We start from the raw sequence: 26,155 nt of genomic DNA on the forward strand, positions 1-26,155 counted from the left end.
AGAGCGCTCGGGGCGCCCTCTAGTGAGGCGAGGGCGGAAGGAAGGGCGCGGGGCCGGGGCCGGGGCCGGGGCGCACGCTCCGCTCCGGAGGGCTCCAGCAGGGGGCGAGGCACTGCCGGGGGCTGGTGCAGCAGGCTTCCGGGCCCCGAGGGCTGCGCGGCTCTGCTCCCAGCGGCGCAAGGCCCCGACCCCGTCTCCCTTCGCGGGCGAGGGCGCTTTGCGCTGCGCGGGAGCCGCCGCCTCCCTGCACTGCGGGGCGGACGCCTGGGGGCGCTGAGCGCTGCTCGGGAGGCGCACGAAGGCAGCGCTGTGTAGCGGAGACTATAAGCAGGGCTGGAAGCATTCTGAGTTAATGATCGGGTCTTAATAAGCCTGTCCACAGTTTTACTTCCAGCCATGCCTTCTCTAGGATGAGGAATTGCACCAGGTAGGGATGAATAAGGTAAAAATCGTTCCTAGTAAGGCATGTAGATTAATCTTGATCTACTGTCATACAATTTGGAGTTGCCCAGATCTAAATTCTCCTTGCAGAAGAATGATTAGTGGCATCTCCTCTTACTTGCTTGTGGTGGTTCAGAAGGGATGCCGCACGGAACCAGCTGATCCTAGTTCATTGATGCAGTCCAGACACAGAAGTTGACCAGCATTTACTCTCAGGTCTATTTGAAATCTAGAAATGGGTGCTGGGGACAAGCATGGAGCATCTCCATTGGCCCCCTGCCTACTCACTGTTTTTGTGTTAAGTCTGTTCATGGATTTTCAAGATTTGAATGGCACAGCATAGAATCAAATCAACCATATTTAGGTACCTAAATTCACCTGGATGCCCAGTAAGTGGAATATTCTGTCCCTTTGTTTGCACTTCTATACATTTCTTTTGTATGGAAAACGATCATGATGATGATCATCATCATAAACACTTAATCTTAAATTGAATATTCTGCTTGTGAGTGTTTTACTGTTTAAACTGGCTTTAGAGCTTTCAGATGTTAGCACAATTTAGCCTCAAAAGTTGCTCACTGTTTCCAAATACTGAAATTAAAAATTGAAGTACCAGAACTATCCCAACTTACCCTCCAAATCTATTTCAGCACATTTTATTCTAACTCAGGAGGGGGGAAAAGGTTGTTTTCCTCCCTTCCTTCTTCATCATCTTTCACCTGCACACAGTTATGCTTTGTAACATTCCAGTCTGCCAAATTCAACTGCTGCAACAGGACACATCCCCAGAAGACAGACTGCTCTTCTGGTAGACTGGCCCTATTTCATTTTAAGACATTATTGTAATGCTTTTTGCAATATGACAGCGTGAGGGCACTGCTCTTAATATTCCACAACTTGTGTGGAACTGACCAGTAAATTGTGTGATTGTTCCTTTGCACTTGGGGCCATCTAAATTTATTGCAAAACTGACCAGTAAATTGTGTGATGGAAACTGATCTAACAGTTTTAATGGTTATTTACTTCCCCACTTGGTGTCATTATTGTAATGTGTACACTGAGACAGCTAGTACATTCCAAATGTATGCAAAATGCAAACACAGGGTGCAGTTTAACTTTCCTGCAGCAGTGGTAAATTTACCCCCAGAAGACCTAGGGCTATATTTGTCACACTTTCAAATGCCTGTGTTTCAATGCACACCGCCTCTTCATTTTTCATGCTTTCATGTACACACAGCTGGAATGCCTGAATGCGAGTGCCTCACTACAAGCCTTGAACTTTGTCTCTCCATCTAAAGCTAGAGACTGCCTTAGTGAGCTCTCCCCAGGAAAGTGATCATGGAAACAGCAATAGGAGTTACACAGTGGTAATTATTAGAACTACTCCACACTGTAGCTTTCCTGTAAGAAGTGCATCCAGGGTGCCAGCTATTCTACTAATCTAAAGGAACTGCATGCATTAATCTTGGCAGGTGCTGTGCATTAGTCACACAGTGCAGTCACCGCTTCTCTTTTCTTAACTTCTACTTTTCCTAAGGAACAGGGTGCAGGAGGAGAGAGAAGAAAAAAAGTGAGCCTGGGAGGGGGAAAACCTTTGAGAGCTTAAATGGATAGGAGCCAAGAACTCCAGTTATATCCAACAGCAGTAGAAGCTGTTGATGGGATCTCTGACTACTCTGTGCCAAGTGGCTGCAATATTTGTTTAGCTCAGTCTGGTGCATAAGGGGTCACTAGGAAGTGGCTGACACTAGCAGCCTGACCAGCTTAATTATAACGATTAATGTCCAGCTGAGTTCTAGATATCTAAGGAGAGACAGAGGTTGATTTTTCAGGCAAACACAAAATAGCAGCACTGTGCTCATGCTTTGGCTGTACACTAAGCACTTAAGTGATTGGTGCAACACTGTCCCTCCAGTATACAGTTTATATCCTCATATATCCATGGTGAGACTAAGAAGATGGGGAGTACAAGAGATTATTGGGTGGGGGGGCAAGTGGCCATCTGCATTTCCCTGTCACCTAGTGGTTACCATTTTCTACAATGGATGGTTCAACACTGATTTAAGCAGGTCCCTAACAGTCCCTCTCCTTCTAGGGTAGCAGAGTCAGTGCATGGCAAGTCCAGAGTCATCTTGATTCTACCAACTTCCACTGGAGTCAAGAGAGGAACACAGGCCCATTCACCCACCCCTGGTCTCAACTCACTTGAGTTCCAGACCCAAGAACTTTGCAAAGCAGCTGGAAACAGTTCTTCCCAAACTCTGAGATTCAAGTGTATTTTTAACTACTGTATCACTTCCACATCCTAGCAGCAGCAGATCAACAGTGCTGTTATCCCCATTTTACCTGTGGCAAGTTAGGGTGTTTTTAGACAATATGCCTGCTAGTTGCAACACCCTGAGCCACAATGCAGGGGCTGTTCACATAGTTTTAAGAATAAGTTAGACAATGGTTTGTACAGAGATGATCCTGCCTTGAGCAGGGGGTTGGACTAGATTGACCTCCTAAGGTTAGGTTTCTTCCAGCCCTACTCTTCTATCATTACACCTGCTCTTTCTTAAAGGTAGTTCATTTACTCACATACTCTGAGCCACCTGCTGAGCTATCCAGGTGAATCCACTGAAGCTTGTTGTTGAAGGAAACTCCATTCAATCGTCTCTCTTAGCTGACCAGCAGCCTTTTTGTCTCCATGCCCCAAACAGCCCCACCTGAGGAGGGAGTGAGTCTTCCCATTAATCCTTCAGCAGCTGAGATAACATTGGTTATCACATGACAGCTTCCTTTTTCAATTATGATTTTTTATTTTTGGTTGGACTTTAAAACTTTATTCCCAACTCACATTTTATTCAGCCATTTAGCCTATACTATACTACTTTAAACTATACTGCACCCCAGATTTCTGATTTATAGTACCTAAAGTGAGACATTAAACTGGGAAGCTGGGTTTGAACTTTTCTACTGTCTGATTCAATCACTCTTATTAGACAGCAAATCATCTTGGCAGAATAAAGGAAGGACTGGGCAGCAGAAAGCTAGATTTTTATTACAGTAGTCACTGACTTGATCTGATATCCCTATCCTGAGGGATACTGATCTGATGTAGAAACAAGAGTGTTTAAAATCCCAAACTGGAAAGCCACCATTCTAGGTTGAAAGGAAAAAGAACCCATCAATAGGGCAGAAGGGACAGGCAACTTCGGAAGAGAATACCATAACCAGGAGATCAGGGAGAGAGAAAAGGGGACCAGAGAGATGAATGGGAAAAACACTGAAATAGTGATAATTCTATAAAATATAAAGCTACATTACGTACTAATTCTAATTGCATTGGCAAGACAGAACCATTTCCATAGTCCTTAAAGGAAAAGACAGTTCCCAAACCCTTCAAATCCCCACTGTTACCAGGTAATTGATTCTCAGGAAGCCAGAAACATACATCTTATTTTCCAACAATTTTTAAATATAATCATAATCTACAAAAAAGAAACAAAATCCAAAGTATGTACATTCCTGAAAGCATCCTGTTACTGAGTAACCAGCCAATCTCACAAGAGCTGCCTTGTTCTCAGCCTGACTTCTGACTGTCTGCCATTCATCTTGAGTGCACAACAGTAATTCTTTGCATCTAATTTCCTTCCATCCAGGAGGAGGATGTAAAATTTTGCTAAAACAATTGTAACAGGGAGGCCAAAACCCTAGGTATTTCTTTTATTATACCTAAGACCCATAATGGATCCCATCCTTAATTCTTCTAACAATGTTTTTAGTTGTAAAGATTAAGGATTGATCTTACATGTGCAGTCTCCTTCCAATGAGGGTTTAAGTTGGAATCCTCAAAGTTGTGTTTATTCATTTTTGCCTTATGCATCAATGCTCTTTACACTCCACAGGTCAAGCTTTTTTTGGAAATTTGCTAAATTGTAATAAAACAAATCCCAATTTACTTAATGCTCTTCCAAGAAGAGCCCTGCTTAGCTACTAGTTTATAATTAGCTTATGACATCAAATGGTATGTTTTATGTGTGCATGAGTCAAGGCTTCTGAAGTTTACAGTTGCACACCGAAATTAAAATTGAAAACACATTTTGAAACTGATCTAAATGCACATGGTATCTATATAATGCATCTGTAAGGGTAAATGCCAGATGTTGAGAAAAGCTTTATGTTTTTAATTATGAATAATCACATGGTTATCTACAAGTTATGGAATATTAGGTTCCTCACACTGCCCTATTGCAATGATTATTAAAGTAATGACTTGGAGGGTGAGGAAGTAAGTAGCCATCAAAATGGTTTAGATCAGTTTCCTCTTCTGGCCTGATCCTGCCAAACACTGAGCCCCTCCTGAATGATGCAGATTGCTCCTAGTGCTGATAAGCACCCATCTGATTTGCATAGCAAAAGATATCCTCCCAAGCTAGTTAGGAAGCTGCTGTTTTCAAAGCTGTGAATTTAGTTGTAGAACTTAAGTACATGAGTCTTTGTATTCAAAATTTTCTTCTATAGGTATAAAAGACTGAAATTATATGCTGTGTACTGTTGCTGAGAGAGATTAGGGTATTATAGCAAGCAGCAAATTAGATGGGAATTGGCAATCTGATATAGTTGCAAGAAAGGTCTGTTTTGGACAACATAGGGAAGTGTTGTATTTGTGGGGGTGGGAGGAAGCAGACAATAATTCCTGCTCTTTACAGCTGTGGTACATCTGTGCTTGCATGCACTGTTACGCATGCACCTCACTACCAGTGAGATATTCACAGAACAGAAGGTGCTCAGAGCAACAAGAACATTTGGGGATTTGAAGGGAAGTGATGTATTAGAAAAGAATTAAAGAGGTTAAAGGTAGCATGGATAAGCCATGACTAAAGGATGGAGGGAAAACAGGGCAGGATTTAAAAATCAGGGTGTGCACACCAAGAAGCAAGGGGAATCCCTGACTGGTGCCCAAGGGGATACATAGGAGGACTGGGCTAGAATTTAGACAGGGAAGGGAACATTAAAACCATGTATAGGAAATAATCCTGCAATAAATCTAATGAGCAGGAGAGACTGTTCTTTTTCACTTTATTAAATATTTGCATTTTAATCTCCCCAGTCAGTGCACTGCTCTTGTAATTTATGCACAGCTGGACAAGTTCAGCTTCAAGGAGTCTGCATTTCTCTTGGGGTTCAACAAAACATTCTGCATCTTAGAAAGAATCAGTTAGCTTTCTTTTCTTTTAATTTTCCCTCCATAATACCACATGCTTCTTGGTTTCTTTCTTTTTTTTTTTAAAGTCCCATGCAGTTGCTATGCTTTGCACTTTATGCTCCACCCAATTATTTCTTTCTTTTCTCAGGACACACTGCCTTGTGAAACAACTCAGGGCAAGAAGCATAGCAATTCCACACACTGAATTCAGCATATAAACCACCCTATTACATAGGTGTTCAATAAAGTTTTGCCTAGACATGTTTGAACTGTAATAGACAAATGTAAAACATAGAGAGGACCCCAGAAAAGGAGGAAAATTGGAATATGAATTTTGTGGCTTTGACTTATTGCTGTAGAATGTTGCAGTCTGACATAGTAGCAAAATTACCCCAGTCAAGAAGGCCACTATGGTAAATAAAAAGGATCATTTGGAAGCAATGTGAAGACATGCCGGCAATCTTCTTTGTACAGCACAATTGTCATGTAAGATTTTTTACTCTGTAGTTTGAAAAGCCTATTGCTTATTTCAGTTGCAGTAGCCAATATACATGTAAAATATTCTTACCCAGACCATTTACTTCGATGAATATCTATTATGCTCATCTGTAACTGTCAGGCTGCTGCTGGGCTTTGATTATGGCCCCCTGGCTGCTAAATAGGTGTAGGTGAATAGGTCTGCTTTGTGTTCAGGATTCGTGTGAACAGTTGCTCTTTTGGATCAGGTAATGTGACCCTGTGAGCCCAACCACTAAATAAAGCAACTACATGATGTAGGGACTACATGAAATCTGCCGCTTTCAGTCTGTCAAATCAAGACCTAGTGGTTCAATGTGGAAGTGGTGACACCTCCCAAGATTTTGCCTGGCATATATTGTCCTAATGCACTTAAAATCAAAGCAGACAAAGACTAACATCAGGGAGAAAAATAGCAGTGATGGTTCCATTTTACAGAGAGAAAAAAGTTCAAGATCCACAAACAGATTTGGGTACTTATAGGAGGACTAAGGTAGCATTTAGGCACTTTAGCCTAAAATGTAGATCCTCCACACCTCTTCTTAGCAGCTGCCTGATAACCCCAGCAACAACTAGAGTTCCATATATTTTTTGCATCCAAGTTCCCTAGGTGCCTGAGGTCCAACTACTGCATTCTTGTTTAAAAGTTTTCTCCTATGGCCACATTTTGCTTCAAAGAGTGATACCCATTCTTTTCTTGAAAGAAAGTATTTATGCAACTACCTCCAGGGCAAGTCTTTACAGTGTGAATGCTAGGTGGTGAGGCTTCTTGGAAGCACAGAGTAAGGTGCTATATCCTGGAAAGGCAAAGAACACATTCTGCTTTTCCTGTTGTCTGCTTTCCCTGTTGACTAGCCCAGGTGCTCACTGTGCTGCTTGATGTGGATTGCATTCTGAGGTCATTAGCACAGATAATCCCTCAATCTGAGTATGATCTCTTACTATGGCTCAGATGGGTCTTCAAGTGACTTAGGGGTCCAGTCCTTGAGCCACAGATCCATCTGCAGAAATTGCAGGGGAGAGTAGGCTCAACTCTTCGCATATATTGTATAACTTAGGCAACTCTCTATGGTCTGCAGATTGCGTTACAAGGGCCAGGTGCCTACAAGTTAAACACTCTGATGCCTAAAAGCTGCTTTGTGGATTCAGGCCTGATTCCCTTGTTTGAAATCATACAGTTAAGACAGCTTTGCCTTTATCTATTTTTTAATAATTTTTCTTTGAGAAAGATTGATTTCACTATGTCCTCTCCTTCCTAAGGTAAGGGGTATTATGACTTCCTCCTTGTTGGGTTTATAAAGTGCACAATATTACCACCACCAATCAGAAAATCAGCTCCCTGGTCTCTCAGGTTAGGTCATGTCCACTTGGGCCAAGGGGCATCTTATTGGTACAACAGAAGCATACCTTTGTTTAGGGCAAAGGGTGCTGAGGAGGGCCGATGATGTTTGAACCCTGCCAGAAGACTGGTTTTGTATGGCTGCTTCAGAACAGGATATGTTCAGCACAAATAGAAAGGTCAGAGGATTTTGCAGCTAGGCTCCAACAAGTTTTACCAAGTGCAGTTGGTATAGGAAATCTTTGTGGTTTGTCATTATCTGGATGCATTTCCTCTGGGATAGCTAGAAGCCCCCTTTTGGTCTCTGGCCTCTCCCTGTCAAATTTCAGTTCTGACTCCAAACATCCAAGATGCTTTTTTTTAAAAAAAAAACTAGCCTCTCAAAGCAGCTGTAGTGTTTCTGCTGGAAAAAACCCCAATGTAAGCAAGACACCAAATGCTGCAAATTTTAACTCCAGCGTTTTGATTTGCAAAGTTGTAGGATTTTAAAAATAAATTAAATGGAAAGTTTTAGGTAACCCTTGAAGAGGGAGCATTTTTCTTTCTGTGCTGAGGAGCTAGATCTTTCTAAAGATAAATCGAATTCATTTTAACATAATTTAGCAAAACAAGTTAAGTTAAATTAGCAAAAACAATTTTTATGTTGATTCCTCTAGATTATTAAAATTTCTTTATATCCACATTAATTCAGCTCATTAGAGTAACAGTTCTCAACCTTTTTAGACTAAAAGCACCCTCCATAACTTCTCTGAATTTAATAGCATGCCACTTAAAAAAAATTCACTAATTTTTTGACTACAGAATAATAATATAGCAAATTTTCTGATGCAAAGAACTCAGAAAGCCCACAACAGCTCAGATGTTTTGGACGCTATGGATTCCTATTGTAAATCTATGGGTTTATCCTGTGAATCATGTGTAGGTAGGTGTTTGCACACCTAACAGTGCCAATATTACGAATACCCTTAAAAGGATCTCAAGGCACTCCAGTTGAGAATCACTGCATTAGAACTATGGTCTTGCCCCGTGTATGTACAGTGTTTCTCAAAATGTAGTTTTAGTCCAAAACTGTACAAGACCAGCAAATTAAACTTTGGTTGTTTTAATGACCATCTCCCTGGTTATTTGTTCTTTATATAGGACATTATTTTTGTTTCAAAAACTTGGGGAGGTATGTGGCACTTGGTATGATTTGTGCTCTGATCCACTAATATTGTTTTGGAAAGTTTTCACTTGGGTATTCTCAGATCTTCAGCTCTGCTAATGGTGTTTCTGAAGTACTATGAAGATCAATTCCAGGTATACTGGATACTTCGCCATTCACATCACTAAACTCAATTATGTCAAAAAGACCAGAATGAAGTAAACCCCATTCACAATGCGGAGGATTTATATTTGGTTTATTTGTTAGGCAAGAAGCAGCAGATTCTTTTTGTAAGCAAATTACATTCCACAGAGTCTAGAACAGGGGCGGGCAATTATTTCAGCTGAAAGGCCACTTAATGAGCTTTTGGGATTTGTCAAGGGCCACCTCCATCTCTCTCTCTCTCTCTCTCTCCTTGTCTCTCTCTCCTCTCCTCTCCTGTCTCTCTCCCCCTCTTCCTTCCTCCAGAACCCAGCTGGACTGTAGCCCTGAAGCTCAGCTGTGGACCCAGATGGGGACTTCTGCAGCAGCACATGGGAAGTGGCATCAGCTGTGGCCCACCCAGCAGGTTCTAGTGCCCTGACACAGAACCTGCTGGCGGTGTCATAGCTGATGCTGATGGTCACCCCCTGTGGCAGCAGGTTCTGTCTGGGTCCACAGCAGGCTCTGGGTGGGGGCAATGGGCAGGAGCTTTCACTGTGCTGGGAGGGTGGCAGCATCAGTTGTGGATGCCACTGGCAGGTTCTGCGCTGGGGCTCTGACATCACCACCCACCCACTCCAACGGAAGTCCTGCTAGGTCCACAGCTGATGCTGCTGGGTGGAAGCAGACCTGCCCACCTGCCCAGCACCATGCAGTGGCCAGGGCTGCCAGCCACCCACAGGTCAGACCTAATAATTTGACAGCTGCAGGCCAGATCAAATCTGTTGACAGGCTAGATCTGGCCTGCAGGCCATATTTTGCCCACCCCTGGTCTAGAAGATGAAAACTACATGAATACATACATTAGTTAAGTAACATCATGAATTTATGCATCACTTAAGAGCTGTATATCAGAATGGAACTTTAAAAAGCAGATTTTTTTTTTTTTAGATAAATAGTAGAGAAACATGTTCAAAACTTTGGCAGCAGCATCAAGTCAACACATTTTCCTGTTTGTCACTTCAGTTTTATTCAGTCAGTTTTAGTCAACAACTTCAGTTTTAGTCAGCCAGTCAAGGCCTAGGACAGCCCTCAGCCTCCTCTGCTCCACCTCCACAAAGAAAAAAAGAAAGAAATGAGTATTTCCAGTACCCATAAAGTGTCCGGGATTAAATCCTAAATGTGAACGAATCATTTGTTCCAGAACTCAAGCAGCTGAGGCTAAAATTGAAAAATTTTCTAACATTTCAGGCATCTAATTTTTTTAAGGATCTTCAAACCAAGATTCCAATTTTGCAGGAGTTATGTTCAGGCATGAATGTTTATAAGCAATCAAGTGCAATCCAGGTATTAGTCTCACAATTTGCTCATGCTATCAGGTAAATGTTTAAAATAGTAACACTTATTCTTAGAATGATTAGTTGCTGCAGAATAGGACAATTATATATGGGTGCAAGATTTTGGCTGTAAAACTGGAAATGTTTTTTCAGCTATATGGAAAGCATATTTTCATCAGAGAATACTGAAAAAAGTAACTCACAGTAGCATATCAATGAGAAGGCAAAACTGTAAGGGTAAAGTATACTTATAGTATCATATTGATGATGGACTAATAAACATTTAAACAATGGTAATATATAAAAATATACTGTACTGTATTTATGACAGGAATATAAAAAAATTGTACCATGTTCATAAGAATAATTGATATTCAAATAATGGTATAATGAAATAAAATTCTGTGAGAATAATGAAAGTGTAAACAGTTTATCATATTAGGCTTAGAATGAACAAAATTCATAGAATGGTAAAATATAAAGAAAATATAGAAAATTAACACATTAATATAAAAACAATACAATAATTTTACTGAAAGCAACCTGTATTCCTTCAAGACATTTCTGAATTAAAAAATATTCTTCTCTTAGTGGGGGGGAGAGGGGAGGAGATAGCAAAGCAACTAGCAACTCTAGTTTTAGCTTTTTAAAATCTTAATTTTACTAATCAGTTGGTGAATGGATCTTCTACTTGCAAGCATCCAAATGTGGGAGTCTACTCAGGCTTTCAATGCTTTGGTAACATGACTGAGCACTGCACAGTACCCTGAAATACAAAGTAAAAAAAGCTGAATACACTCTAGTCCAACTTTCACCCACCCATGCACATGCATACATGTATGCCTTTAATATATAACACAATTCTGAACAGGTAATTATACTGATTGGTCAGAGATTATGAATGTTGTGACTTTTCTCAATGCATGCACCGACCCTTAAGAAACCTCAGAATGGATGGTAATGGAATAAGAGAGCCTTTAACCTGCAGCAGTTAGAAACTGTGAACTGGGTACTTTGTAATTAGTTTTCCAGATCTAATAAGCTTATTTCTTGTTGCTGTCGGCTGGCAATGATAGCATACAAAATACTAAACTGAAAATGGCAGTTTTTAAAGTGAATATTATGAAGTTTTGTATTTTGATAAACTATTTGAAAAGTAACATATTGGTTAGAGGCAAGGATTTCTGTGGGTAATGTCTTTTATTGGACCAACTGCATGGTTAGGCCAGACATAAGACAAACTTTTGATCATCAGACCCTTTGCCTGACATGATGAAAAGGCTTGTCTAAGTCCATTTCAATCATGTACATGGTCCAATAAAAGATATCACCCACAAAAATCCTTGCCTCTCACATAGTTCCTGGACCATCATGGTTACATCACTCCAACACTACCATATCAGTCACACACATGATTCATAGTTATTCACATAAACTCAATCCTAAAACTCTGAAAAGAACTAAAATTGCTAAAAGGGAATTTTTTTCCAGGTTCATTTAATGTATTACAAGACTATCAGATAACTGAAAATAATGAAAACCTATTTTTCCTAAGACAATACTAAATGGTACCTGAGTACAGTACTCACAACATTGGGCCATGCTGTGAGTCACCAACTCAGATGCTGAGCTCTCAGTTTTCACTCACTTCCATCAGAGACACTCTGCTCTTCTGGACCAATGGGGTTCTAGGTAGAACCAGTGAAACCTACCTAGAGCCCCATTTTTCACTGTCATGAACTTAATCAACAGAGTAGGTCCACTAACTTTACTAAAACTACTTCCATCACTAAAACAATTCCTCTGCTAGGATCAGGGATGTATGTAGGTACAGTGAATACGCATGACGCTATAATAAAAAGTGTTAGCTATACCCAAGCACCTAGTAGTTCCCAAATACAATTCTTTGAAAGCATTAGTTGACATGAGTTAGCAAATAAGTATTAAAATCTGTACAGAGAGGTCAATGGAGCTTCATCTGTGGACAGTGGTTTGCCTGAGAGGAATTCACAAAGGGTCAGGACCTTAAACCTGAAGAGCCGGCCTGAGGACAGATCAGTTCTGCAAGGCAGAGCAGTCCTGACACAAAATTCTCTTGCCGCCCCAGTTTGGGTTCTCTTTTGAGCCAAAACTGCTAGCTGTGCCACAGTGGGCTAATCTGCAAAGTGGTCCTGTGATGAGTCAGATTCATTCTCATTTGTCAGCTAGCCCATGAGTTGCAGCTTTGGTCAACAAAAAAGATAGAGGGTTTCTCTCTCACTTACAATATCCCTATTTTGAAGGACTAAAAATAGTAAGAATATATGCTTGAGATGGAACAGTGTACAGAACAATTCATCATGTGCTCAGGGTTACAAGTGAAAATGCAGCCAACACAGTAACATCTCTGGCATTTCCTGGTTGCAGCACAAGCCCAATGACTTGTTCCATTCTGGAACCCAAAGGACATTCTACCCCATCCCTTCCTCAGAGAAGCAGCAATTGTAAGGTAGCACTGCCTTCAAAAAGGTGCATGTTATTAATAAACAATAGTTTAAAGTACCAGTTGATAATTCTACTGTTAACAATGCTTGACATTATGAAATCCCTTGTGAATCACAAACAGAGGGGATGGTCTCTATATAAACCATCAGAGTTGGGTTGGACCAAAGAAAGTTATTTTATAAACATCCTGGCATTTAAAAAAAACACTCAGGTAGTCCCTTAATGGTTTATTTGTACATCTTTCATCTATCTCTAGTCCAGGATTCACTTTGTAATTTAACGAAGGGTACTCAGGGATATGACAGAGAGCAACAGACAGAAGAAAAGGCAATGGGCATTGGCTGTCACAGGAGTAAGCCACTCTCCCTCCTCATTTCTGTTTCAATGCTCCAGAACTCTCTTACTGAGAAAGGTGGTTAACAGTGCCTTAGAGGCATGATGTAGGGACAGAGAAATGAGAAAGAGGAGTGTATGGAGTAGCAAAGAGCCAGTCAGAACTCTCTCTCCTCTCTGGGTAAAACTTCCCCATTGTTGCTGATGGGGTGATATGAGATGCTGTTACCACTAGGTGTAGAGGGCAAGGCTCTGACACCAATCATTTCTGTCCAAGAGCTTCAAGGGACCCAGAATCGCTATTAGAAGAAACAGGATCCATAGTAAACCATTAGCCTTCATCTGCAAGAATGCAAAGCTGTGGGGGAATTCTTTTGCCTCTGTAGCAAAACTGATTGAACTACTCCTTGCCTATTCTCCTGTCCCACTGTCCTCTCTGACCTTGCCTTTAAGCAGTAGGAAAGAAAAGCTCAGACAAACTAGTTCAGTAAGAACCATCTGACTTTGAAAGGATTCAGATAAAGGCTGATAATAAAGAAAACTTAATGCATCAGTGGAGGGCGGTGGCTCCTTTCTCTTTTCATTTATGGTTCAAATACATGCATGCCCCTCCCCCCGCCCCCGGTTCATATACCTACCAGTATAAATACAACAGGGCCTAGTCTGGGGTTCCACTATCCAGCCTCAAACACTTTATCCCTCAAAATCATTCATCAACAAAACCTAAATTCTCTACACCTCAGACGTTCCTACCACTTTTCCAAAGACTTCAGCGTCTCTGGCCTCCCCCAAACCAGTCTGTATTCCCCTACCAGAAATCCTAACCTCTGACCTCCTGGCTTCTTGTAAAGCAAGTCCTGAATAATCTGCCCATCAGACAATTCCAAATTCCTGAGTCTAACTTCATTAGAGCCTTCCAACTCCATAACCAAATCCCAGCATCCTTTCTCCACTACCTCAGCACTCAGACCACATCAGAGTCAAGAAGACAGTCTCTCATTTTACAGTCTCTCGTTGTAGGTTCTGCCCCGCATGTTCCGGGGACTACGGGGCAGATCCTACAATGAGAGACTGTGGGACCTGAACCTGTTCAGCCTTCACAGGAGAAGTCTAGACTGTCACCTGGTGACAGTCTATAAACTCATTAGGGGGGACCAGAAGGGTTTGAGAGAGACCTTGTTTCCCCTAGCGCCCCCTGACATAACAAGGAATAACGGCCACAAGTTGTTGGAGGGTAGGTTTAGATTAGACATCTGTAAGAACTACTTCACAGTTAGGGCGGCTAGGATCTGGAACCAACTTCCAAGGGAAGTGGTGCTGGCTCCTACCCTGGAGGTCTTTAAGAGGAGGCTTGATGCCTACCTAGCTGGGATCATTTGAGCCCAGTTTTTTTTCTCCTGCCCTGGCAGGGGGTCGGACTTGAAGATCTACAAGGTCCCTTCCGACCCGACTTCTATGATTCTATGAGAAGGCAGTCAGAAATTCATCAATTATGGCAGAGGGAATCTCAAAGATTCACTTCCAAATCACTCACCATTTTCCCATCCCACTAAAGGAACCAACTGGACAATTTTATGTGGGAACCAACCAGGACACCTCTTACTAAAGTACACAGTAGTCATTTGATATGATCAGACTTTTTGATTGAAAACTAGAAAGTCTGGATCACTGAAAAGCTAATGGGTATTTTTAATTAAAAATAAGAAGGAAGAAGTGTGTGTGTGTGTGTGTGTGTGTGTGTGAGAGAGAGAGTGTGTGTGAGAGAGAGAGAGTGTGTTCTTTCTTCATATAAGACATGGAGCCCCATCTCTTTAGGATGGATTCTGTAGATTGCAGCTCAGAAAGAATGTTGACCCTGCTTGTTCCTCATCCATCCATCTGCCCCACAACTATCCAAATACTGCAAAAGAGTCAGCTGGCCTCCCATACACAGATACTGGAAAAAGCGGAAGGCAATAGAAGCAACTAAAAGCAAACACCTGAAGATATACTGGGCTTATTGGGTAGCTGTGGGAGAAGATATACTGGGCTGGGCTAGCTGTGGGAGTGACCAGGCAGGGCCCCATCTTGTGATTTTAAGCTGGAGCCCTGAGAACCAGCATTTCAGTGTTTAAACTTCATTAAGGATTCATGCTGAATTCTGCCTGGTGTATCTTGGCTTTGAATAAATCAAAATAATTTATTAAGCTGGAGGAGATGGGAGCAAGGCAATGAGACTAGACTGAGAAAAGAAGAGTTGATCCTAATGCAAAGTTTCACCCAGCCTTCCAACAAAACACAATTCTGTCTGTAGTGGAGTTTGAATCCCAAAAGGTACTTTAGTAAACACATTCTGATAAATGGGTTAGGGTTACATGTTTCGCCTTTCTACCTTAAGAAAATAGGAAAAATATTTTTAAAGTTGTATTTTCATTGAAGTTTCCAATTTCCTTTGTCATGACAGGAGTGGGCATCAAAACTTTGGGACTGTACTCTTACTCCTTCTAGGCGTGTCTCTTATATAGCACCACCCTGTTTAATACAACCTTTCAATTTCCTCCCTCCCAGCCCAAAACCCTGCTTCCCTCAGCTCCCTGGCCCCTGTATTCCCAACTTTCTTTCCTTGCATAGTCATTTACATAGCCAGTTCTGGGCCCTCTTCAGCTCCTCTGGTACCCTGGAAATTAGGGGAGTCAAGGGATCCAGGAAGTGGTTATGTGTAAGAAAAGAAAGTGGCTGTGTGGCAAGAATAAGAAAAGAAATCAACAACATTTTAAGAACGATCTCTTCCCTAAACTGCAGCAAGCAAAGGAATCTGGTGTGACAGAATTGTGGAAATGGCATAAGCCGCCCTACTGCTTTTAAAAATATTTGACTGAAATTCCTTCTCTGCAAGATTTGAAAAGATATTTCACTATCACTTTGACATTCACTTTCTGCAAATCTAAAATCACAGCACTGTCCAGGCAAATGGACTGGACTGTTGGATACTTAAACTAAGCTATCCGCCTGCGAGCCGTTGAACTATTTTCCCTCCTCAAACACCCTAGAGCAGGGGTTGGCAACCTTTTGTCACCATCGGTTGCTGCTTGCAACCCAGCCCCTGTCACAACCCATCTCCCCAGTGATTAGCAGGTACTGCAAAAGGAAAAGATAGGAAAAAGGCAGGTGCTAGGACTCTGGTGAATCTTTGAATAAACGAAGCAAGGCAGGCAATATGACTCTAGGGATGCTTCCTTTTCTGCTGTGGCTTGAGCGTGTGTCTGATTCCCTGAGCTGCCATGAGTCAGATCCAGTCTCCTCATTGGCTGGATACAGCCCATGGGCCATACGTTGCTACCCCCTGCCCTAGAGCACAACATATTCAAGTTAGGTTTGATCTCCTCCATATTTGCTCTCTACTATTTTTGAGCTCTACAGTGAATAGATATACATCTAGAATCTGTAGATTCATGTAAATTTGTACTTTTCTTGGTAGAAAGGATGTTACAGTTTAAGTACAGATAGTGCAGCTGTACCTCTGTCTTTTACTTTTTTTGTAGAACTGAGATTAGCTGTTTGCAGTACATCTAAAATCTGAAAAAAAATTCTCTAGTGTTCTTGCATGGAATGCCTCTGCTATATTGTTATTTGATAAAGTTCTTATTTGAAAATAATTATTTTGGGACACGCATTTGTGCAGGCGTGTGCACACATACACAGTCCCCAACTGAGACTGTATTCAGCTTTTCTACTTACTTTCAGATTGTGCAGAGTTCCTGTCCAATCCATGGCGCCTATCTGAGGTATAGCAGTAAGCAGTATGCTGGTTGCCTTATTTGCATTCTCTTTCAGCATCTTTAGAACCTTATCTACGGAAACCTAGAAATACAATAAAAACTGTTAATGCTTTCCTCTAACTTGTTAGAAAATAAATTCTGTAACACCCACCTCAACTCCTGATTAAACCACCCCATGTATCTGATTCAACTCAGGTTAGAAAGGATTAATAAAAAATAAAAACATGTATTTTAAAAGGAAATAACCCTAGCCACAGAGAAGAAATAAACTCTTTCCAGTTTTTTGGGGGGAGGTTATATAGTACAGCTGGGACTTGATTCTGGACATCCTTTATTCAAGAGCTCAGTGAAACTGTTTAACTGAGTAAAGATTGGGACCTTTGGGGAGGAAATGGTATCTTAAGTTTCTTCTAGCCAATCTTACACTTCATAAATGCACTAATATTTTAAAGAGGAGCTGACACATCTGGGTAAAATGATAAACTGTAGTACAGACTGTTTGAAAATATAAAAAGAGAGATGACTGGATGATTTTAGTGGACCGATTGCATGGTTAGGATAAATTTAGGTAAGCTTTCAAAGGAAAGGTATTCTTCATCAGGTCTGAGGGCCTGATAATATAAATATAAACAAATACATATAAAGAATGGTAACCAAGTAAACTTCTAGAACATTCTTGCTGGAGAGAATATTTTAGAGTAGTTCTTGAGATATGAACTGCAACTGATATAACAAGGAGCAAGGTGATGGTTTTCAGAAACATCAATACAACTTCTGTGCTATTTATAAAGGTATCATTTAGATTTTACTGGTCATCGCTGGCTGATTTTTTCTAGTATAATAAGACTAATAATAATAATAATAATAATATTGTCAATATTTCACTTCAGCCTCCAAAAATTCCACTGAAAATCTATAATCTCCTGAGTCTGCTAGAGTTTAGACTGCAAGCTATCTCGTAGGCATCTTATGGTACAACCAGTTCAGAAAGAAAACAAAGTGCTCAGGAACCCCACACTTTATGACAGACCAGTGCATGGATAGACCAATATTGCAAGAAACTACTTATTTCAGTTTTGCAATTAAGATGGCCATTTCCAGTAAAAAGAATCTTAATCCTATTTTACTACAGCTTGAAAGTACACCTCAAAGATTTGAGACAAAATACACTGCAGAGGTGCTGTAATCATTTCAAATGCAAGGATTTCCAAATCCACAAAAGTCAGAGTTAAACTTGAAAGAAATATAGATACATTTCAGGTATAAAATGCATAGTTAGGGTCTGCAAATAACCATTATCATAGAATCACGGCAAATTAGGGTTGGAAGGACCCTCAGGAGGTCATCTAATTCAATCCCCTGCTCAAAGCAGGTCCACCCCCAACTAAATCATCCCACCCAAGGCTCTGTCTACACAGGTCTTAAACATCTCCAAGGATGTCCATAGATTCTCTGGCTAATCTGTTCCAGCACTTTACTATCCTCCTAGTAAGGAAGTTTTTGCTAATATCCATCCTAAACTTCCATTGCTCCTTGTCCTGTCATCTGCCATCACTGAGAACAGTCTAGCTCCATCCCCTTTCAAACCTTGCTTCAAGTAATTGAAGGCTGCTATTAAATCTGCCCCTCAGTCTTTTCTTCTCCAGATAAATAAACCCAGTTCCCTCAGCCCTTCCTCAGAAGTCATGTGCCCAAGCCTCCTAACCATTTTCCTTGCCCTCCACTGGACTGCCTCTTATTTGACCACATCCTTTCTGTAACGGGGTGCCCAAAACCAGACACAGTACTCCAGATGTGGCCTCACCAGTGTCAAACAGAGGAGCAAGAATCACTTCCCTGACCTGCTAGCAATGCTTCTACTGATGCACCTAAATATGCCATTAGCCTTCTTGGCGCACTGCTGGCTCACATTCAGTTTACTGTCCATTGTAACCCTCAGGTCCTTTTTTGCAGAGCTGCTGCTTAGCCAGTTGATCCCCAGCCTGTGCCGGTGTATAGGATTGTTCCATCCTAAGTGCAGGTTTTTGCACTTGTCTTTATGGAACCTCATGAGATTTTTTTTTGGTCTAATCCTCTAATTTGTTGAGGTCTCTCTGAGTCCTAGTCTTACCCTCCAGTGTATGTACTACTCCCCATAGCTTGGCGCCATCTGCAAACTTGCTACACTCTATCCCATTTTCTAGGCTGCTGCTGAAGATAATGAACAGAACAGGCCCCAGGACTGACCCCTGGGGCATTCCACTTGAGATTGGCTGTCAATTAGACATTGAGCCATTGACTACTACTCTCTGAGCCCAACGATCCAGCCAGTTTTCTATCCACTTTACAGTCTATTCACCCATTCCATACTTCCTTACGTTACTTGTGAAAATGTTGTGGGAGATCATATCAAAAGCCTTGCTAATTTCAAGGTATATCATACTTTTTTTTCTACTATGATTCCATTACATGGGGAAAAAATCTAAAGCTTCTTAAAAATAATTTAATCTAGTACTGTTTATTTATCATAAGTGAATGCTCATTTAAGAATGTTCCTAGAGTTTATTTGGATACCTTCCTATTGCTGTTATTTTGTGAAGGGTAAACTGTATTCGTTTTAAAATTGTTGAATTCCACTTTCAAGTACAATAAAAGCTCCCTAGTAACCAAGTCATGTCATTAGTGTAGAATAGCAAAATTCTGCTATACACACCCACTGGAGCAATCTGACCTTAAGGTTTCTTTTTTATATGCTTACTAGTTTTTGGGAGCCAGAAAGCATCATTGTGACAATTAGGTCTGTCTTTCTGAACAAAACAGACCATAAAGTTCACCTAGTTATTCTTGTACCACACTGAATTACTGTTGTTTGGACATTTTTATAAATAAATTCTCCGGTTCTATCTTGATATAAGGATTCAAGAGCTGGGAAATACACAATTTCCTTTGTCAAATAAGGAGTTCCAATGATTAAGAATCCTCACTACTAAAATATAATGATCTGAAACTGTATACAGTTTAATCTTTTGTCTATGTACTAGCTTTTTGGTCAGAAACATAGCCAATGAAAAATTTCAATTATATAAAATATATTATAATATAAAGAAGCTATTTTGCAAAACAGCTTTGGCCTTTTATTAAGAACTATATGCCACTGTTTCCTTTTCCTAAGGCCCTTTAGTTGGCATGACAATATTTTGTGTTAACTAAGACTTAGCTGGCAATCAGCGAGCCTTCTGCTAGTAGCCACTCTTGAATCCATGAGAAAAGAGGTACAAGAACTTACAAGTATATGTTCTTGGGAGCAGAGCTTTAAAAAAATAAGCACCAGATCTATCACAGGAAAATGATGTCACACTGGCCTTATACGCACTCTCTGATTCACAGGGGCCCCATATTTATCATTGGACAACTTTATGAAAGGGAAACATACAAAGTCCAATTCTGCTCTTTTTTCCCCTCAACGTTAATCCAGAAGAACTCTATGGCTGCAGTGGAACACATTAGGGTATAAGCTGGTATAAACAGAAATGCTACATGTTTTCTTGGTACAAAAGGGCCATTTCTGTCAGGATCTACATGATGTTATGTATACACATTACACATAGTTTGTCACAATGTAAATCAACAAGGCCCAAAAGGAAGAGAGACTTCACTCACTGCTTCTTCATGCTCCTTCCAGCAGTCATAATCTGTTGCCATAGCAATGCTTGCATAGCAAATCCCAGCTTCTTTTGCAAGAGTTACTTCAGGAACTGTGGTCATGTTAATAACATCAGCTCCCCAGCTGCGAAACATCATGCTTTCTGCCCGAGAACTGAAACGTGGACCTTCAACAGTAATCACTGTCCCCTTTGAGTGGCACTTGAGGCCAATCTTCTTAGCAATCTCTATAAGAACCTGCCAAGTTTTTGTTACAATTATTAGCAGTAATAGTAATAGCATAAAAAAACCCAAATAATCACCAATGTGAAGTCAGATATTTACCTATACAAATGAAGAATATGAGAACCAAGCATGCATTCTGCATATTGGCTTAAACTTCTATCCAACCCTAGAGAGTAGACAAACACCAGCAGTCTCTTCCTATGCCTGAAGAAGGGTATTTGTGCCCAAAAGCTTGCAAAGAACAATTTTTCCAACTATTCAGTTGGTCTAATAAAACATATCACATTTACCTAAAGCACCTTGTCTGTCCATGCAGCATGACACTTGTATCCTACCTGGATAACTTCCATATAATAAGTCTGTTTCATACTATGACTATATGCTTATGATTGCAGGTGTCGCATAAGGAAACCCACTCCCTCTTCAGCTTCCCCTCCCAATGCTGGAAGTGCGCAGTCCTCCTAGTAGGAATACTGTATGTTTTTACACCTACTGCAGGAAATTAGAGTAAACCCCTGACCGTCAAGCTGGCTTTGTTGCAACAGGAGCTGAAATCAGCTGATTCTGTTTATACCAAAACTAGTTTGCAGCACCAAGTGAAGAAGCCAGAAGAGAGTTATATTTGATACAAAGGCCTTGCTTACTGTTCAGACCAAGTCTTGGTGACACTGTAGTGAAAATGCTGGAGGGTGATGTATATCAAGATTAACACTATGGCTTATCAAGGTGGGGGCTGCACTGGTGGAAGTAACTTTGTTTAAGAAGGGAAGTAAGTGCTTGTGTGCATACAAGAGTGTGAATGTATATACCATAGCCTAGGAAAAACATACTAGGAATCTGTATAGAAGTGATTAGCTAGGAGTAATGAGGTTTATACTAATTTGTGGGACTAAGCTATGTGTTTGGGTATACAATGGGTTCCAATCTTTGATGTATGGACTTCTGATTAGGAGTGCTAACGGGGTTCGATTTTACTTTCTATGTCTACTAAATTTAAGTACATCTTTGAGATGGAAGAATGAAAAGAGTGGGCACTGTATTTATATCCTAAAAGCACTACACTACAGCACTATTATAAACCACAAGGGGTGTCAAAACAAGTTTTAAATATTGAAATTTTCTTATAAAATTCACTAACCTCTCTGGTTTTGGTACAGAATGGTTCATTCATTGGAATATGACATACTCCTGAAAGACCACAATACTGCCCATCATAAAAAGTTTGATGTCTTTTGGTTGTCCTGAAAAAAAAATTTAAAAAAGCATACTTAGGGATATATGCAGCAGGAAACTTACAGAAACACGGTGACTGAGATGTCAACTGATGAAAAAAAGCACATGGAAATATTAGGATCATTTTCTTAATCATATTTGTTGCCCATTTTGCCTTTGTCAGATTTTTCCAAAATGAAACTAGAAGAAAGTAAAGCTATAATCTATTATCATGTTACCAGTTTATTATAAAACAGTTATTTGCATGTAGAAACTGAGCTTCTAATCTTTTTAAAATTTAGCCATATTAAATTTCTATGTGAAACACCTCTGCAAAAACAGTACGTAGTCAAATTTTGATCCCTGAAAAAATCCTTATACAAATTCAAGAAGCTATTCTAACTGCACTGTACTGTGCTGATGGGAAGAGCTCCCTAAAAAAACCATGAAAATATGCAACTACCATGTTACTGAGAACTAGAGACCTTGTTTTTAGAAAAATAATATTCATTTATTGGCAGGATAAAACTGAGAGAAATCTCTACAAATGTGCAAATGACATTACTCCCTCCCCCCACCCTGATAATAGACCATCTCTTCGCCCAACAGTGATCAAACAGACTTGCAGCTGGTCTCAATGCAGAACTATCCATAAATAGCACCACACAGTTTTTCCATTTTGTCATCTGTTAGAATTCTGACTCATGAGCACATTCCACCCTCAATTGTGTTGAGTCAGCCAATTCAGTGGTGCCTCTGAAAACAAAGTCCTTTGAGACTCATTCCCTGCTCCCTGGTCTGCTACATGCTATACTTGTGGGGAAACAGGGCATTTGTATTCATTTGGGTCAGAAGTCACTTGACTTTAAAGGTTAACTTTATGTAATTTTCTGTTCTGCCTGTTGATTAACAAGATAACATTATTTCCTGTTCTAACAATCTAGGCAAACGGTGAAAGTCATGCATTCAAAAGTGAATATGTAATACTATGTATAGATCTCTAGTGTTGCATTATGAAAGAGGATATCCTTATACAATGGGATAGTTTGAGAGTTCAGTGCTACTCCATATGCCAGACCTTGAGGTCTCAGAAGAGGGTGGCAAGCAGAGGAATATGCTGAGAAACAACAGCTGGGGCAATGCCTGTGGTCTTTTTTGGTCCAAGGAAGGAGCAAAGAGGTCCATGCACTGAGGACCCACACTAACAACCTAGTGAATGTCCAGCTCGAGGGGAGCTCTACCAGAAAAATATCTGCAGGACATATTACTGGGGGAAAGAAGGAAGGGGAGAGAGAGGGAGAAGTGAAATTTCCTCCTACTTTAGAGAAGTTAAAATAGAGCAGGAAGAAAACAAAAGAAAAAAGTGGCAGTTTTGAGAGAGACTTTTTTTTCCCCTCCTAGAATGTCTGAAGTCCTTCCCCCATCCTTAGTTGGGCAGAGTTTTTTTTGTATAAGGAAGGGTTTCAAAATTTAGCTCGTTCTTCATGCTCATATATAATGCAGGAACCCAGGAGTATTCAACCTTTTTTCAGTCTAAGTACAACCGGTGGCTGGAGGCTGAGCAAGGTGGGGGGTGGCATGCGGAAGGCAGGGATGGCACGTGGGCCACCTGTGGGGCAGGGAAGCTCACCGGGCTGGTGGGTAGTGGTGGCTGCCGCTGCATGTGAGCTTCCCTGCCCTCACCACACCCCAGCCCTGCTCCTGGGAGGCAGCAGTGATCCATCCCTGCCTGCCCGTGCGTACCCCCTACGACCAGTCCAAGTACCCCTGGGGTTACGCGTACCCCTGGTTGACAACCCCTGCAGTAACCCATTTATTCTGATCAGTTTCATTTCAATTTATAGCACCATGCATTCAACTGAAGTTTTGATTTAAAAAGTTAAAAAAACATGCTTTTTATTTGTCTATGAGCAGACATTTGACATATGCAGACACTTTGTATTACTAGTATTGTTTGTAAAACTTTCTCCCCCAAGCTATCAGCACATACAAGGGGTGGATCCAGGATTTCCCAAAAAGGGGTGCGGGAGAAGCAACCAACACCGTACGGGTGGCTGCACCCCCTCCTGGCAACCTCCTCTACCCCCACCAGTGTGGGCAGACAAAGCCATAGAAGCCTCTGGGGACTTTTTAAGTCCCTAAAACAGGTAAAATCCCCCTTCCCTTCCTCTTGCTGCTCAGAAGCATGTCCCCTCCCCTGCCTGGCACTGCTGCTTTCTTTACTGTTCAGGGGCAAGGAAGCTCCAGAGCTAGCCAGGCTGATTGGGGGCTAGGCTCAGCAGAGGAGCAGACAGCAGCAACAGGGTGGCTGGAGAGTAGTTTTTCCAACCCAGTCCAGGACCAAGTATGCTGTCACTGTTCCCATCACCAACTGAGCCCAGTCCCTACCCAGGGGGCAGGAATGGCTCTGGTGCTTCTCTGCTTCCTGGACAGCAGGGAAAGAGTGCAAGGGGCAGAGAGTGGGGGTGCTTTGATCAGGAAGGGGAAGGGACGGAGGATTTCCACCTGCTTTAGAGACTTTAAAAAGTCCTTGGAGGCTCCTGTGATGTGCTCAAGTCAAAAGGGGTTGGGAGGGAGGGAGGAGAACCAACAGCCAAAAGCAGGGGGAGAGGGGAGGGACAGCCATATCACTGTATACCCTCTGACTCATACTAATCTAAAAATATTTCAAATCATCCCATCAGTTGTATCCTTTATACTAAAGTTTATACAGTAATTGCAGTTTCTTACACAGGAGGCTATACAACAGGAAGGTAGGTATGCAAATCAAATTTATATGAAAAAACCCTATGCTGTTTCTGAAATATGTCAAACTGGTCATATTATTTTCCCTTCAGGGCTGAAGTCAGAATCCAGCCAATTTAAGATTGCACACAAGTCTGCAATTACCTTGGGCCAAATGGCTGCTAATGAACTGCTTAGAATGAGAGGAAATGGAATCCACAGAGGTAATTCACAGTCAAGACAATATAATTTAGTGAAATGTCAGAGTTACTTCTTCACTCTCTTGTAAGCTTTGATTCTGTTTTATGAAAATATAAGACATGTAATGGACCTAAACTTCTACCTGTTTTCCAAATTAAGCCACAAAGAATCAAAACATGGCTCTCATACTGTAAGGATCTCATACTGTAATCCACCCCTATGAATCTGGTCTTCTCTTTTAGAGCTAATTCAGGTTCTCTAACCTGGCTTCCTCCACACACAAAACTCATTCAACTGAGCTTCGTGATTCTTTAAACCCACGCTATCTTGCTCAATGCAGCCAAAGCACAAGTGACACTTCCCATTAAGCCTGCCCCCTTTGCAGTGAGGGCACAGGCCTCCAATACCTTTCAAAAATTGTCCCAAGGTGAGCAGGATAGACAAGTTCTCTCACAGTACATTGGGAAAGACTCATACAATCGTCCCACTAATTGTACCACCATGAAATACTCAGAAGTTCTAGGAATGCACGTACACGTGAGTGATGCACCAGTGAGGATACAAACTCGAGTATGGCTTTGCTTTCTTCTTAAAAAGGAACAAATACACAAAACTGCAAACTGAAACCAGCTGTTTAGTTCATCTTAACAGCAAAGGCTGTAGCTGAGCTCCGCATGGACTGGGAAAGGGAGGGAATAAACCCTCCTCTCCACAGTAAATTACTAATACTAGGCAGCCAATGAAGGGTGGGCTCATGGCTAAACTACTGAGTTTAGACTCCAGGGACCTGGATTCAATCCCTGGCTTAGATACAGGAAGTCCTGTGTCAGGGGTGGGCAAAATATGACCCATGAGCCAAATCCGGCCCACCAGGTCATTCTATCCAGCCCATGGGACCCCTAAAAAATTAATTATTATTTGTCTGTGGCTGCCTGTCTAAGCTGGTGAGAAGCCAGTGGCAGCAGGACCCAGGAGAAGCCAGCAGCAGGACCCAGGGGCAGCAGCAGCAAGGCCTGACCAGGTCCGCCTCACCCTCAGCCCCTCCCCACCAAATCGGAAGCCTTTGCCTAGCAACCCTGGGACTGTTCCCTGCTGCCCTCTGCCCAAGAGTGCAGTCAGATTAGAACAGGGGGAAGGGGCAGACCACCAGCAATCATCCCAGTTCATGGGGGACGGGCTGGGGTCAGCCAAAGGACGGCCAGGCTGGCTCCTGCTGTGTCCTGCAGTCCTAGCCATGCAGCCGGGAATGACGTGATGCTGGAGCAGCAGGTGGGCAGGTGGGGGTGAGGAGAGAAGGGCCAGCAGCAGCAGGAAGGTGGGGAAATGGCAGTGGCAGTAGCACCAGGCGAGGGGTGGGGGGGGGGAAGTAGCAGTGAGTGGGTGGGCAGGAGCACAGTGACAGCTAGGCTGGAGTGTGGGGCAGGATCGTGGGGCCTGCACCAGTGGGGGCCCAGGGCAGAAGTGTGG

At 41.7% G+C, this 26,155-nt stretch overlaps 1 protein-coding gene across 2 annotated transcripts in view; it reads right to left on the reverse strand.

Annotated features, from left to right (window-relative positions):
* Positions 1–8,869: 8,869 nt before the first annotated feature.
* MTAP (methylthioadenosine phosphorylase) overlaps positions 8,870–26,155 on the reverse strand; it is a 38,501-nt gene continuing 21,215 nt past the window's right edge. For both annotated transcript variants that reach the window (XM_019555146.1, XM_019555147.1), the window contains 4 exons: positions 21,690–21,792; positions 20,324–20,563; positions 16,644–16,766; positions 8,870–10,875 (listed from right to left, as the gene is read on the reverse strand). In XM_019555146.1, the coding sequence (XP_019410691.1) occupies positions 10,837–10,875; positions 16,644–16,766; positions 20,324–20,563; positions 21,690–21,792 (505 nt within the window). In that variant the 3' untranslated portion in view covers positions 8,870–10,836. The remainder of the gene's footprint in view (positions 10,876–16,643; positions 16,767–20,323; positions 20,564–21,689; positions 21,793–26,155) is intronic.

This window comes from Crocodylus porosus, unplaced genomic scaffold (genome assembly GCF_001723895.1).
Source record: "Crocodylus porosus isolate Cpor-Errol unplaced genomic scaffold, CroPor_comp1, whole genome shotgun sequence".
In the NCBI taxonomy this organism is placed as follows: domain Eukaryota; kingdom Metazoa; phylum Chordata; order Crocodylia; family Crocodylidae; genus Crocodylus; species Crocodylus porosus.